Below are 16,330 nucleotides of genomic sequence, written 5' to 3'. Positions count from 1 at the left end.
AAAAAAAAAAAAAAAGACAGATCTTTCAGGTGCTCAACACCTCACTAGCCTAGGGCTTTAGTAAGAGAAAAGATACTTAAGAACACCTGAATTCCTGGTCTTCTGTGGTTAGGAGTTTCCATTTACCCCCGACCAGAGATGGCCCACCTCTTCTAATTGCAGAATCAAGCCACATGGCCACCTAAACACTGCACTTGTCAGTGGAGTCCACAAGAAATGCAAGGGATCGAATCCCCAAGGAGGAAATGACACGCCCCTTGGTACCTACCTGTTTCTTGACATGTATATTCCCTTCCACGGGTAGATTGTAAGCGCTCTGGATCAGATTTTTGGCAATGAAGTAGTAGTAAACAGAGATGATGGCCAGCGGGATGATGTAGAAGACCAGGAAGGAAGCCATGGAGTGGATTTTGGGGTGCAGCTCATTCGAGTGCGGGTACGGGGCACAGCTAATGAAGGTCTGGTTGGTGCTTTCCTCGTGGAAGGGATGAAGGTCAGAAAACACAGCCTCTGGGATGGCCAGGAGCATGGAGATGATCCAGATCAGGGCGGCTTTGAGGCAGATCTTCATCAGGGCATGAGAGGCCTGGATATCCATTGGCCGGACAATGGCTTTGTACCTGGGGCAGGAAAGAGGGAAGGGTCTGCTTAAGTTGCCTGATAGGATTACAGCTGCAGCACACAGGCCCAGGGGGTGGCAAGGCGGGGTGCCACGGGTGCAGCACATCAGGAGATGCTCACTCCCAGGTTTATGCAAGTGCCAACTCTGAACTCAGAGTCAGCGCCTCCTTAAATGCTGTGCCCCGAGTGCCTCGCTCACCTTATCCTGAAGCCCTGAAAGATGCTGTCCCCTTTCGCCAGCAGTAACACTCTGTCCACATTCTCTCTTGTTTTTAAGAATACTTCTCAGAAAAGCTGAAACTCCTTTTATTTTTCTTCTTAAATCATAGACATGAATAATAAAGCATGTTTAACAAAGGACACAGGAACAAGAAGGTTGGATCTTTTTTTTTCTTGCCAAGCCTTCCTTTCGAGTGTTCGAATGCAGTTTAGGAAACCTTTAGTCAAGGAGTATTTACATATGCCTCTTTTCTTTTTCAAAGGATGCAGAACGAATAGTCTGTCAAAAAAGTTACACACAGAAGCATCCCTGTAACTATCAAATTCGTCTTTCTCTGCCCTCCTACTCTCTTGCAGTATTTAGGTCTCTCTCGGTTTCTGTGCTACACATGCCTCCGTCTTGGGCCCAGCGCTCTGGGAAGCAGACAGTGAGATGAAGTCTGGAGGACAGACAGTTTACTGTTGAGTAATACCTGTGGGGGAAGGGGAGCAAGCAGGACTGGGCAGAGCGAGGTCAACACCAGAGAAGGTGACAACCATCCTAGTTTGCCTGGCCATTTCCCCGTTTCAGCATGCGAAGTCCCATGTCGTGGGAAATTTCTCAGTCCCAGTAACTGGGACAGCTGGTCACCCGACACCAGCCCAATGGGGAGCTCAGGAGCAAAGACCACCCAGTGCAGGTGTCCTGCCTTGGTAGAAATGGCCAAGCCCTTGTACCACCACCTTGCTTGGTTATTGGCTGGGGCCACCCAAAAAGACTGTGATCTCAGTTGCTACCTGGTTCTGTCACTGGGCGGGAACTGCCCAAGAAGAGCACGACCCCCGCTTCAAGGGTAGAGCGGTCCCAGAAGAAACTGACATTGGGGGGCGGTCAGGGAACCACAGTCGCCACAGCTGGACAGTGAGTCTTTTCTTCAAGGGAGGTGTGAGCAGGGCATGGCCACGTCTGCTACCACTCCCTGTACAATGCCTAGCACCCTGGGCTTCAAGCCTGCTCTGGGTCAGCTTGTCTGAGAATCCACTAGAGGATGAGCCTCGGGTGGGTCAAGACTGTATCTTTTCCTATCTTGGTATCTGCCAGCACTGTGATGTGCATACACGGCACACACATCTGTTGGATTGTGCATGAGCTGCTGCAGTGTGGAAATGGATAGGAGCTGGGACCACCTACATGCGGGAGTGGTCATTGCTAAAAATACTGTGTTGATATGGGTTCTGCCTCTGATACGTGTGTATATCATGGACTTCTGGGAGAGAGGAACAGTTATTTCCACTTGTCTCCATGTTGATTCAGCCTCCATTGACTTAGCACTCTTGGCTGCACCGCGACGCCTCACTCACTTTCTGCCTCCTTCCAGGGAAGGGGGAGTGAGTTATCACGTGGTGAGTTTAGGGAAAAGAACCCGGCATGGGCATGGAGCTCAGAGGCCTGTGCTTATCTAACGGTCCCTGAATAGCAGCATGGCACATCTAATATAGGAAACCAGAGTCTACAAGTTCGTTATTGCTGTGGACCTAGGTCACATTCTCCGAACGGCTTTATCAGATACAGGAGCAAGTATTTCTTATCATCATCCGTCTTATTTCTCTATCTAGCTCCCTGTTCCCACTTCAGGCAGGGACGAGAAGGCTACTACTCGTCAGACAGCCCCAACACTGCAGCACAACACCATTGCCCTGCTTCAGTGTGCCTGGGTTTGCTTTTCCACCCATCATTTGTATTAGTTCATTTTATTTGTTTATTTACTTATTTATTTTGCTTTTTAGGGCCACACCTGTGGCATACGGAAGTTTGCAGGGTAGGGGTCAAATCGGGACTACAGCTGCCAGCTTACACCACAGCCGCGTCCACAACCTATGCCGCAGTTCGTGGCAACGCCAGATCCCTAACCCACCGAGCGAGGCCAGGGATCAAACATGCATCCTCAAGGATTCTAGTTGGATTTGTTTGTGCTGCGCTACAACAGGAACTCCCCATCATGCACATCTTTGGCTGAAGATACTCACATACCTTTTTTGCTTTTTTTGGCCGTACCTGCAGCATGCAGAAGTTCCTGGGCCAGGGATTGAACCTTTGCCACAGGAGTGACAATGCCAGATCCTTGACCCAGTGAGCCACCAGGGAAGTCCAGCTATTCACATACCTTTAATTAAAATATTAATTCCTTGCCGTAAGCTGTGTTGCAGGTCGAAGATGCAGCTTGGATCCCACACTGCTGTGGCTGTGGCTGGCAGCTATAGCTCTGATTCGACCCCTAGCCTGGGAACATCCATCTGCTGCAGGTGCGGCCCTAAAACAAAATGAAACAAAACAAAAAAAGTGGGGTATTCTTCGGAAGTTCCCATTGTAGCTCATTGGTAACAAGCCTGACTAGCATCCATGAGGACGCAGGTTCGATCCCTGGCCTTGCTCAGTGGGTTAAAGATCTGGAGTTGCTGTGAGCTGTGGTGTAGGTCACAGACATAGCTCGGATCCCACATTGCTGTGGCTGTGGTGTAGGCTGGCAGCAGATTCGACCCCTAGCCTGGGAACATCCATGTGCCACCGGTGCAGCCCTAAAAAGAAAAAAAAAAGAAAAAAAAAAAAAACCACCCAAAACCAAAACCAAAACCAAGATGTGCCTGACTAAAGCACTCCCTGATAAATCAGAGGTAAAGTGGTAGCAGTTATGACTTCCAGCTGCATTTCCTGGCAGAGAGCAGTCCCAAGTACGTTAACTCTCTAAGTGCAGGTGATTTACTCACGCATATAGCAGAAACCAGAGCGAATGGTTTACCTCCTTCTCTCGTGGCAATCTGGTATTCCTCAGTGCAAAATGCCATGGGAACTACTTAGCTGTGATTTCACATTCACAACTTTTAAAACATAAAAGGTAGTGTAAAACATTTTTTTATAGTTTTGCCAGAAAAAATAATTTGAATCTAAATCTAAATAAGCCTCTAGATCTATGTGCCAGTTTTCAAGATGTGGGGATAGAAGAACCTGCTAGATGATGCAATCAGTCAAATCTTGAATTGAAAATTCTACAGGAATGGTGACTCCATTTTTTTAACAAATATATGGCATCAGAAAGCAGAAAGAATGGTTACAGACCAAATGATATCAATCAAGTGCATTCTGCAGACTCCTTTTGGATTTTGACTAAAACCAAACAAGCATAAAAAGATAATTTTGACACTACTGAAGAAAATCAAACACAGATTTAGTACTGGTGACATCAGGGAATTATTTTTAATGTATTGGGTATGATAGCGGTATTGTGGTTCTGTGTAGATTTTTTAAAAACTTTACTTATTAAAAACACACCCTAGTAGGTACCGTTGTGGCTCAGCAGGTTAAGGATCCAACAGCTCTGCGAGGATTTAGGTTCAACCCCTGGCCTCGCTCAGTGGGTTAAGAATCCGGCATTGTTGCAAGCTGTGGCACAGGCCACAGCTGTGGCTTGGATTTGGTGTTGCCATGGCTGTGGCATAGGATGCAGTTGTAGCTCGGATTAGACCCGTGGCTCTCCCTGCAGGTGCAGCCATAAAAGGAAAAAGAAAAACACACTCTAAAATATTTACCAGTGAAATAATATAATATCTAGGGTTTGCTTCAACATATTCAGATATATTCATATATCATTTATATCATTAAAAAGTAAATAAAAATGCACTGCAAATAATTTTCTGTTATGGAATATTCATAAAACATCAAAGAAATTAAAGAAATCCCATTTACTAAGCTCTTGCCCTGTGCCAAGCAGAGAAGAGCATCTACATGATCTCATTTATGTTCCAGACAACTCCAACAGGCAGGTGCTATTATCCCCATTCTGCAGGTGACCAATTGAAGCCCAGATGGTTTCAGAGGTGATAGAGTCAATATTCGATTTAGGACTGAGTCTTTTCAGGATACCCCAGCTCTTTCAAAAGAAAGCTTTGGGTAAATCCTTCATGGACAAAGAGAAACAGACCAGCTATTTCCCAAATGTGTATGAAACATACTCAAAGGCTCCTGGAAGCCTAATGGTTCCGTAGAGCATGGGACATATCAGTCTATATCTTCTTCTAGTTTGGACTGCTCTGCCTGGAGTTCCCAATGAAGGGAGATCCCATTGAGTGGTTCTCCTTTAGGAGTGATGGCTGGTTGGATCAGAGTGGATATCCAGTAATATAAACCAGCCAATAAACTGCCTGGCCAGCTACCAAAGATTCTCTCTTTCTCTTAAGCATTTAAACTAAAAAACTGAGAGGATGTAGTTAGTCAGTCATAAGTGTTGGAAATAAAAGATTATGATGTAGAGGAAGAGATTCATGCAGGATGAATAAGCAAAGTAGGTAGTAGTAGACTGGGAGAAAGAGAAAGAATGAGGCAGACATAAAAGAAGAAGCTGAGATGAGGTGGCCCTAAATCATATCAGAGGGTCCTTGGTTCCCAGCCCTTGAATTACTTTTGAATGTACAAGAGGTGTCCTGTTATAATCTTACAATTCTCCCCTTCCCTTTTCACTTGGGTAAATTTAAGTGGAGGCCATTCTTTGTCAACAAAAGAGCCTTATCTAGAGCAATTAGACATCATGGTCATTTAATGCTGCCATCAGATTTTATTTCCAGGATCATTTCACAGAGATCAACCCCCACTTGCTGCTCCCTGAAAGAATGAGCTGTCAACTCTCAGTCGTGCTCAAGACACAGACTAGTTTACGCCCTGTTCCTTAATTCTCCATCACTTTCCTGCTTCCCTCCTTTCTTCACGCCCATTCCCAGAGTCTCCTTTCCTCTGAATCTAATCTTTCCAAATTCCAGCTTATAATCATCCTGAAGGTTTCCTGACCAATGGAGGCCTCAATCATTTCCATTTCTTCTCCCAACCTGCCTAATTTTACTCTTGTTTTACACTTATCATGCACTGTCTTGTATTTTTTGCTAGCTTTCCATGCCATGTCTTTTCTATCTGACTTACTCATAAATTCCTAAGGTCAGAAGCTTACATCTCTCTTCTCTTCTTTGTGTGTCACTAAAAATGTTTTCGGTCCCCTGTTTTGCATACCACTTATTTCAAAGTAGAAGCTCAGCAAAAACTTGCTAATGAATTGATGAATAATATGTGATTTGCAGACATGTCTTTTATTTTCAACTTCTCACAAACAAGTGCCAGCAAGTTCACTTTCACACACTTAGTAAGAATCATTCTGAAAAATTCACTCCTCTGATAATATGGGGCTGAAGACAACTGCTTCCCGCTTTTGAAAACATCTGTGCTTCACTTTTCTTATGCAAACATTAGAAAGGTCAAAAATGTTTTCCGTGCAAGATTAATGTGTCAGAGGGATTCTTGGCAAGTAGAAGCAGCTGGCTCCCACACCCAGGGTTGGAAACCTTTGCCCACAGAAAGGTATGTCTTCTATTCCAACATAGGAAGTCTGTTTATTTTTAAGGATCCAGCATTTCAGCCCTTATTTGTTCATAATTACCTACTGAAGTCGGTAGGAATTGTTGAACAACAATATTTTTAAACCTCCATTACAATCCTAAAGCACACTACCTGGAGAGGAGTGAGGTAGAGAGAAAATGAAATGAACTAAATGGTCTCTAGGGTAATTGACACATTGTCGGCATTTAAATTAGAATCCTAATACCTAATACGATTTGACAAGACTATTAAACACTGGCTTTATTTTCTCTGGAGAATAACATCAAAAACTTTTCTGAAGAAATGTGAGGCAATTATAAGCTGGTTTGTAAAATGACTATAATCCAGAGCAATGGAGTCTTCTCTCCTTTGAACTATTACTCTGCAAATGGAGAGCTTGCTGGTCCTCGCTGCCCATTGAACCGTCATCTTTCAGTACGTAACACATTATTGTCATCCTTTTCTGTTCTTCTTTCGGGGCAAAAATAACGCCAAAGCTCTTTTTCACTCGTTTTTAATATACTTCAGTTTCCTCTGGGCTCTAATGTGAACGTGGGAGCAGAGAGACCTAGTTCCTAACGGTTATTCTACCCACTAGTTTTAGGATCCTGAACAAATTGCGGACTCTTTGCACCTCAGTAGTTTCACCCCTGAACAGGAGATAATTCCTGCAACCTTCAATGTAGTAAGCGATTCAGGCAAAATGATAAAACCACTGAGGGGGAGGTTTTAGGGGAACAAGACATTCACATAGTCTCAAAGAGTCTCCCCAAAGATTACCATCTAACTACAGAGGGAAAATGACCCTTTACATTGGGGAGAGCCGAAGGTCACCCCTCTAATCAAGTGGTCAAACCTAGGGTGAATTTCTCCCTTAGGCGAAGCAGGCACAAGGGCTAGGGCCCATGATACCTTTAGGGGCTCAGGAAAATGTTTTAATGTCTTTTAAAATCAGAACAAAAAAAATGAACACAATCCATCTTGGATTATATGTATCTTCGCACCAATACAATTATAAAATGCAATTTTAAAATATTTTTTATGGAGAAAGGGTCTCAGGGAGATAAAAGTGCAAAGGGCCCAGGAAGTTCACAATGTAGCCCTGATAAGACTTTCCACAACCAGTAATGGGACAATCTGCAATCACATGCTTCCGGATGCAACGCAATGAGGAGGACATAGCACTGCCTACTCAGTATTCCCCAATTTTCACCCTGACTCTACTATGGTGAAACAATCAGACAAATCCAATTCTGCCACATTCTATAAGATAATTGGCTGGGACTCATTGAAACAGCCTGCATCATTGGTTTAGAAGAATATAGGGGCGCTACTACTCTACCTTAAAGGAGATTAAAGAGATATAACAAGTCATCTTTTTCACAACATATACATATGTCAAATCAATATGTTATATATACCTTAAACTTATACAATGTTAAGTGTTAATTATATCACAATAAAACTGGACAAAAGAGAGAGCTATAACAACCAAACACAATGCATATGCCTTCATCTGATCCTGGATTTAGGAAAAAAAAAAAAAAAGCTATAAAAGGTATTTTGGGAATGATGCGAGAAATTTGATTATGGATTACATATTCGATGATGTTAAGGAATTATTGCCAATTTCATCAGGTGTGATAATGGCATTGGGTTAAGTAGAAGAGTATCTTTGTTCTTAGGAAATACACATTGATATACTTAGGAGAGAAAGATCAGGATGTTTGTACCTTATTTTTCAGAGTTCAGCAAAATAAAACAAAACAAAAATGAGAACAAAATCTAGGAAATGTTCATTGTGGAATGTGGGTGGGTATTACACAGCAGTTCATGAAGAGGCTGGGGAGAAATATATGCTAAAATATAGAATTCTAAAAAGATGATATAACAATAAAAATTATAATTTTTAAATAATGTGTTGCAGATTTTATTATCAGTAAACCCCTTTTTCGTCGGACAACTTGATTACAGCTATATTTTTGATGGGATTGAATGTGTCATAGCTAGTCAGCACTTCTACCAGGAATGGGGGAAACGTCTTCTCTGGCATGTTCATATTGTTCTTCTGGACTTGCAATTTTATTATCACCTACAATCTGTGGGTTTTGTTTTGCTGTTTTGTTTTTGCAGAAATATATTTTTTAAGCCTAGGAAAAATAAATATTTCATTTTTCCTTCATTTATTCCTTCTGTGACACTCTTCCTTTCTTTTTGTAAATTTTAGTTTCTGACCTATATCCTTTTCCTTATCTCTGAAGAACTTAACATGTCACCAGCAGACCTGCTTTACTAGAATTTCACATCTAGTAAAGCAGGTCTGCTGGTGACAGATTTCCTCAGTTTTTGTCTAAGAAAGTATTTATACTTCATTTTTGGAGGGTAAATTTTTTGGATATAGGAGTCTAGGTTGGTGAAGGTTTTTTTTTTTTTTCTTCAAACACATCAAATGTTCACTCCACTCTCTTCTTGCTTGCATTTATGAAGTCCTTTGTCATCCTTATCCTTGTTCCTTCATAGGTAAGTTACTTTTTTCCCTCTAGCTTCTTTCCAGATTTTCCTCTTTGTCTTTGTTTTTTCCTGCATCTTGAATATGATATTCAAAGCAGTTTTTCTTCTTGGTATTGTCTGAGCTTCCTGGATCTGTGCTTTGGTGTCTGTCATTAATTTTGGAAAATTCTCAGCCATTAATATTTTTTTTTGTCTTTTGTTTTTTTAGGGGCTTACCTACAGCATATGGAGGTTCCCAGGCTAGGGGTCTAATTGGAGCTGCTGCTGCCAGACTACGCCAGAGCCACAGCAATGCCAGATCCGAGCCATGCCTGCGACCTACACCACAGCTCACGACAACGCCAGATCCTCAACCCACTGAACAAGGCCAGGGATTGAACCCGCAACCTCATGGTTCCTAGTCGGATTTGTTTCTGCTGCACCACGATGGGAACTCCTCAGCCATTACTTTTCAAAATGTTTCTTCTGCTCCTTTCTCTTTTCTTCTTCTGGTATTCCTATTAATATATGTTACTTTTTGCAATTGTCCCACAGTTCTTGAATATTCTGTTCCCTTCTGTTTTTTCCTCATTCTTTTTTCTCCTGGCATTTCAGTTTGGGAAGTTTTTATTGACATTTTTAAGCTAGCTGATTCTTTCCTTGGCTTGTGAAGTCTACTGATGAGCCCATCAAAGTATTCATTTCTTTTATAGTGTTTCTGATGTCTAGCACTTCCTTTTGATTCTTTCTTAGACTTTCCATCTCTCTACTTACATTATCCATCCATTCTTATGTGTTGTCTGCTTTTTCCATTAGTGTTCTTAACATTTTATTTTATTTTATTTTATTTATTACTCAATGAATTTATTACATTTACAGTTGTAGAATGATCATCAAAATCTGATTTCACAGGATTTGCATCCCACGGCCCAGGCACATCCCCCAACCCCCCAAACTGTCTCCTCCGGAGACCATAAGTTTTTCAATGTCTGTGAGTCAGCATCTGTTCTGCAAAGAAGCTCAGTCTGTCCTTTTTTCAGATTCCACATGTCAGTGAAAGCACTGGATGTTGGTGTCTCATTGTATGGCTGACTTCACTTAGCATGATAGTTTCTAGGTCCATCCATGTTGCTAAAAATGCTGGTATTTTGTTCTTTTTAATGGCTGAGTAATATTCCATTGTGTATATGTCCCACATCTTCTGGATCCACTCCTCTGTCGATGGACATTGAGGTTGTTTCCATGTCTTGGCTATTGAAAAGAGTGCTGCAAGGAACACTGGAGTACTTGTATCTTTGCGAGTCGTGGTTTTCTCTGGATAGATGCCCAGGAGTGGGATTGCTGGATCAAAGCGTAGTTCCATGTTTAGTTTTCTGAGGAATCTCCATACTGTTTTCCACAGTGGTTGCACCAATTTACATTCTCACAGTAGGAACAGTGTACTAGGGTTCCTTTTTCTCCACACCCTCTCCAGCACTTATTGTTTGTGGACTTTTGGATGATGGCCATTCTGGCTGGTGTCAGGTGGTACCTCATCATGGTTTTGATTTGCATTTCTCTAATAATGAGTGATGTTGAACATCTTTTCATGTGTTTTTTGGCCATCTGTATGTCTTCTTTGGAGAATTGTCTGTTTAGATCTTCTGCCCATTTTTTGATGGGGTTGTTTGTTTTTTTTTGGTATTGAGTGGTAAGAGGTGTGTATAAATTTTGGAGATTAATCCCTTGTTAGTTGCTTCATTTGCAAATATTTTCTCCCATTCTGTGGGTTGTCATTTCATTTTGTTTAGGGCTTCCTTTGCTGTGCAGAAACTTTTAAGTGTAATTAAGTCCCATTTGTTTATTTTTGTTTTTACTGTCATTACTCTAAGAGGTGAATCTGAGAAGATGTTTCTGTCATATATGTCGCAGAGTGTTTAGCCTGTTTTCCTCTAAGAGTTTTATAGTATCTGGTCTTATATCTAGGTCTTTAATCTGTTTTGAGTTTATTTTTGTGTATGGTGTTAGGGAGTGTTCTAATTTCATTCTTTTCCATGTGGCTGTCCAGTTTTCCCAGCACCACTTATTGAACAAGCTGTCCTTTCTCCATTGTATAGTCTTGCTTCCTTTGTCATAGATGAGTTGGCTGTAGGTGCGTGGGTTTAATTCTGGGCTTTCTCTCCTGTTCCACTGATATCTATTTCTGTCTTTCTGTCTTTCTGTATGGTTTTGATGACTGTTGCTTTGTAGTATAGTCTGAAGTCAGGGAGCCTGATTCCTCCAGCTCCATTTTTCTTTCTCAGGATGCCTTTGGTTATTCTGGGTCTTTGGGGCTTCCAAACAAACTTTAAAATATTTTGTTCGAGTTCTGTGAAAAATGTCCTTGGTAATTTGACAGGGATTGCATTGAATCCGTAGATTGCCTTGGTAGTATAGTCATTTTGATAATATTGACCCTTCCAATCCAAAAGCATGGTATGCCTTTCCATCTATTTGTGTCATCTTTGATTTCTTTCATCAGTGTCTTATAGTCTTCAGAGTACAGGTCTTTTGTCTCTTTAGGTAGGTTATTTTATTCTTTTAGGTAGGTTATTTATCCTTGGTATTTTATTCTTTTGGTAAACGGGATTACTTCCCTAATTTCCCTTTCTGATCTTTCATTGTTAGTGTATAGAAATGCCATCGATTTCTGTATATTAATTTTGTATCCTGCGACTTTGCCAAATTCATGGATGAGCTCTAACAGTTTTCTGGTAGCATCTTTAGGATTCTCTAGGTATAGTATCATGTCATCTGCAAATAGTGATAGTTTTACTTCTTCCTTTCCAATCTGGATTCCTTTTATGTCTTTTACTTCTCTGATTGCTGTGGTTAGGACTTCCAAAACTATGTCGAATAGTAGTGGCAAGAGCTGACATCCTTGTCTTGTTCCTGATCTCAGCAGGAATTCTTTCAGCTTTTCACCACTGAGAAAGATGTTAGCTGTGGGTTTGTCATATATGGTCTTTATTATGTTGAGGTAGGTTACCTCTATGCCCACTTTCTGAAGGATTTTTATCAGAAATGGGTGTTGGATTTTGTCAAAGGCTTTTTCCGCGTCTATTGAGAGGATCATATGGTTTTTATTCTTCAGTTTGTTAATGTGGTGTGTCACACTGATTGACTTGTGGATATTGAAGAACCCTTGCATCCCTGGGATAAATCCCACTTGATCATGATGTATAATCCTTTTAATGTATTGTTGGATGCGGTTTGCTAGTATTTTGTTGAGGATTTTGGCATTGATGTTCATCAGTGAAACTGGCCCGTAATTTTCTTTTTTTGTGGTATCTTTGTCTGGTTTTTGTATCAGGGTGATGGTGGCCTCATAGAATGAGTTTGGGAGTATCCATTCCTCTGTGATTTTTTGGAATAGTTTCAGAAGGAGAGGTGTTAGCTCTTCTCTGAATGTTTGATAGAATTTGCCTGTGAAGCCATCTGGTCTTGGATTTTTGTTTGTTGGAAGTTTTTAAATCACAGTTTCAATTTCATTACTTGTGATTGGTCCATTCATCTTTTCTATTTCATCTTGGTTTAGTCTTAGAAGATTGTACTTTTCTAAGAATTTGTCCATTTCTTCTAGGTGTTCCATTTTATTGGCATATAGTTGCATATAGTAGTGTCTTAGGATCCTTTGTATTTCTGTGATGTCCATTGTTACTTCTCCTTTTTCATTTTTAATTTTATTGATTTGAGTCTTCTCTCTTTTTTGCTTGAGAAGTCTGGCTAAGGGTTTATCAATTTTGTTGATCTTTTCAAAGAACCAGCTTTTTGTTTCATTGATCTTTTCTATGGTTTTCTTTGTTTCTATTTCATTGATTTCTGCCCTGATCTTTATGATGAATTCTTTCCTTCTGCTAACTTTAGGTCATGTCTGTTCTATCTCTAGCTGCTTTAGATGTAAAGTTAGTTTGTTTATTTGAGCTTTTTCTTTTTCCTGAGGTGGGCTTGTATTGCTATAAACTTTCCTCTTAGAACAGCTTTTGCTGCATCCTGTAGGTTTTGGAGTGTCTTATCTTTGTTGTCATTTGCTTCTAGGTATTTTTTAATTTCCTCTTTGATTTTTTCAGTGACCCTTGGTTGTTTAGTAACATGTTGTTTAGTCTCCACTTGTTTGTATTTTTTGCAAATTTTTTCTTGTTGTTGATTTCCAGTCATATAGCATTGTGGTCAGAAAAGATGCTTGATATGATTTCAATTTTCTTAGTTACCAAAGTTGGATTTGTAGCCCAGGATGTGATCAATCTTAGAGACTGTTCCATGTGCACTTGAGAAGAATGTGTATTCTGTTGCTTTTGGATGGAATGTCCTATAAATAACTATTAAGTCCATCTGTTCTAATGCTTCATTCAGGGCCTGTGTTTCCTTATTGATTTTATGTTTGGATGATCTGTCCACTGCTGTAAGTGGGGCGTTATTGTCGATTTCTCCTTTGAAGGTTGTTAGCACTTGCCTTCTGTATTGTGGTGAACCTATGTTGGGTGTGTAGATATTTAAAATTGTTCTATCTTCTTCTCGGACTGATCCTTTGATCATTAGGTAGTGACCTTCCTTGTCCCTTAAAATATTCTTCATTTTAAAATCTCTTTTGTCTGTTATGAGTATTGCTACTGCAGCTTTCTTTTGATTCCTGTTTGCATGGAATATTTTCTTCCATCCTCACACTTTCAATTCGTATGTGTCCCTAGAAGTGAAGTGGGTCTCTTGAAGACAGCATATATATGGGTCTTGTTTTTGAATCCATTCAGCCAGTCTATGTCTTTTAGTTGGGGCATTTAGTCCATTAATATTTAAGGTAATTATTGTTATGTATGTTTTTATTGCCACTTTATTAATTGCTTTGGATTTGTTTTTGTTGCTCTTTTTTCTTCCCTTCTCTTGTTCTCTCCTCTTCTTGCTCGATGAGTATCTTTAGTGTTGTATTTGAGTTGATTTTTCTTATTTGTTTTTGTAGATAGATTTGTTTTTGTGGTAGATTTTTGGTTTGCAGTTACTCTGAAGTTTTGATATAAGAGTGTATATATATATGAGATTGTTTTAAGTTGTTGGTCTCTTAATTGCAAGTCCATCTCCAGTGTTCTGCATTTGTGCCCTCCTCTTCTCACGATTTCTGATTTTGGTGGCATAATTGTGCATGGATGATTTCATATCTTTACTGTATGTACACCTTTACTGGTGAGCCTTGTCATTTTGTGGTATTTTTGTTTCTGCTTGCAGCCTTTTCTTTTCTGCCTAGAGATATTCCTTTAGTATTTGTTGTAAAGCTGATTTAGTGTTGCTGAATTCTCTTAGCTTTTGCTTATCTGTGAAGCTTTTGATTTCTCCTTCAAATCTGAATGAGAGCCTTGCTAGGTAAAGTAATCTTGGAGGTTTTTTCCTTTCATCACGTTAAGTATATCATGCCATTCCCTTCTGGCCTGCAGAGATTCTGCTGAAAAATCTGCTGATAACCTTATTGGGGTTCCCTTGTATGTTGTTTGTTTCTTTTCCCTAGCTGCTTTCAAGATTTTCTCTTTGTCTTTAATTTTGGTCAGTTTGATTAACATGTGTCTTGGGGTAGTCCTCCTTGGGTTTATTTTATATGGTAGTCATTGTGCTTCCTGGATTTGAGTGAGTGGTTCCTTTCCCATGTTAGGGAAATTTTCGGCTATTATCTCTTCAAATATTTTTTCTGTCCCCTTCTTTCTCTCTTCTCCTTCTGGCACACCTATAATATGGATGTTGGTGTGTTTAATGCCGTCCCAAAGTTCTCTGAGACTCTCTTCATTGCTTTTCAATCTTTTTTCTCTTTTCTGTTCCACATCCATAATTTCCACTAATCTGTCCTCCACCTCACTTATTCGTTCTTCTGCCTCCTATATTCTGCTGTTGGCTGCTTCTAATGAATTTTTTATTTCAGTTATTGTATTTTGCATCTCTTCTTGTTTAAGTTTTATATCTCGTATCTCTTTGCTTGGTATTTCCTTTAAATTATCCATCTTTGCCTCCAGTTTATTTCCAATGTCTTGCATCATCTTCAGCATCAACAGTCTAAAGTCTTTTTCCTGGAGGCTGAGAATCTCCTGACCACTTAGTTGTTTTTCTGGGGTCTTTTTCTTTCTCCCTCATCTGAGTTATAGTTCTCTGTCTTTTCATTTTTATAGGTTTTTGGTGTGGTGACCTTTTTACAGATAATAAGAGTTGTAGCCTCTTACTTCTGGTGTCTGCCCCCCTTGTCGCTGAAGTTGGTATAGGGGGCTTGCTGTAGGCTTCCTGATGGGAGAGACTGATGCCTGCCCACTGGTAGGTGGAGCTGATTCCTATTCCTCTAGTGGGTGGGGCTTTGTCTCTGGGTGAGATTGGGTTGGCTGTGTGCCTGGGGGGGGGTCTTTAGGCAGCCTGTTTACTGAGGGGTAGGGCTGTGATCCCACCTGGATTGTTGTTTGCCCTGGGGCTTCTCAGTGCTGACTGATGGGTGGGGCCAGATTTTCCCAAAATGGCTACCTCCAGAGAAAGGCATGCTGATGAATATTCCCTAGAGCTTTGCTTTCAATGTCCTTCCCTCCCAACAAGCCACATTCACCCCAGTTTTCCCAGGAGATCCTCCAAGAACTGCAGTCAGGTTTGACCCAGATTCCCATGGAGACTTTGCTTTGCCCTGGGACCCAGTGCACATGAAAGTCTGTGTGTGCCTTTTAAGAATGGGGTCTCTGTTTCCCCCAGTCCCGTGGAGCTCCTATGGACAAGCCACACTGGCCTTCAATGCCAGATGCTCTGAGGCTCTTTCTCCCAGTGCCAGGTCCCCACACATGGGAGTTTGATGTGGGGCTCAGAACTCTCACTCCTGTAGGTGAGTCTCTGTGAACCAGTTAGTTTCCAGTCTGTGGAGCTTCCTACCCGGAGGTATGGGGTTGCTTATATTGTGTAATTGCCCCTCCTACCTCTTGATGTGGCCTCCTCTTTGTCTTCTGGAGTAGGATATCTTTTTTAAGGTTTCTGGTCCATTTGGTTGAAGACTGCTCAGTATTTGGTTGTAAATTTTGTTGTTTTTAGGAGAGAAGTTGAGCTCCAGTCCTTCTATTCCACCATCTTAATCCCATCTCCTGCAGAAATATTTTAAGCCACTTGTCCATTTGGGGAGGTTAGTTAAAACTGGATCATGCACAAACCCATGTCTATAATGCTCTTCCTTCTTCTGAAAGTGCAGGGAAGAGTATGGTCATGGTTGAAACTTGTACATGGTGGGACCCCCACTTCTGCTGCCTAAGCTACAAGTGACAAGGAATCCTCTGATGTGGACTCAGTAACAGGGTAAGCCTCCATAATTCATCCTTATTTTATTTTACTTTATTTTATTTTTAGGGCCACAGGTGCCGCATATGGAAGCTCCCAGGCTAGGGGTCAAATCAGAGCTATAACTGCCAGACTACACCACAGCCACAGCAACATGGTATCCAAGCTGCATCTGTGACCAATACCACAGCTCACAGCAATGCCAGATCCTTAATCCACTGAGTGAGGCCAGGAATTGAACCTGCATCCTCATGAATACTAGTCAGGTTCATTACTGCTGAGCCACAATGAGAATTACTCTCAGTTTCTTTTTAT

General features: G+C 41.0%; 1 protein-coding gene across 2 annotated transcripts in view; it reads right to left on the bottom strand.

The window, feature by feature from the left end:
* Positions 1 to 16,330, bottom strand: part of GRPR (gastrin releasing peptide receptor) — a 50,470-nt gene that overhangs the window by 16,646 nt on the left and 17,494 nt on the right. For both annotated transcript variants that reach the window (XM_047765554.1, XM_047765555.1), the window contains exon 2: positions 269 to 620. In XM_047765554.1, the coding sequence (XP_047621510.1) occupies positions 269 to 620 (352 nt within the window). The remainder of the gene's footprint in view (positions 1 to 268; positions 621 to 16,330) is intronic.

This window comes from Phacochoerus africanus, chromosome X (assembly GCF_016906955.1).
Source record: "Phacochoerus africanus isolate WHEZ1 chromosome X, ROS_Pafr_v1, whole genome shotgun sequence".
Classification (NCBI taxonomy): Eukaryota; Metazoa; Chordata; class Mammalia; order Artiodactyla; family Suidae; genus Phacochoerus; species Phacochoerus africanus.
The sequence above is the reverse complement of the archived record's forward strand: the minus strand, read 5'-3'. Positions and strand labels throughout refer to the sequence as shown.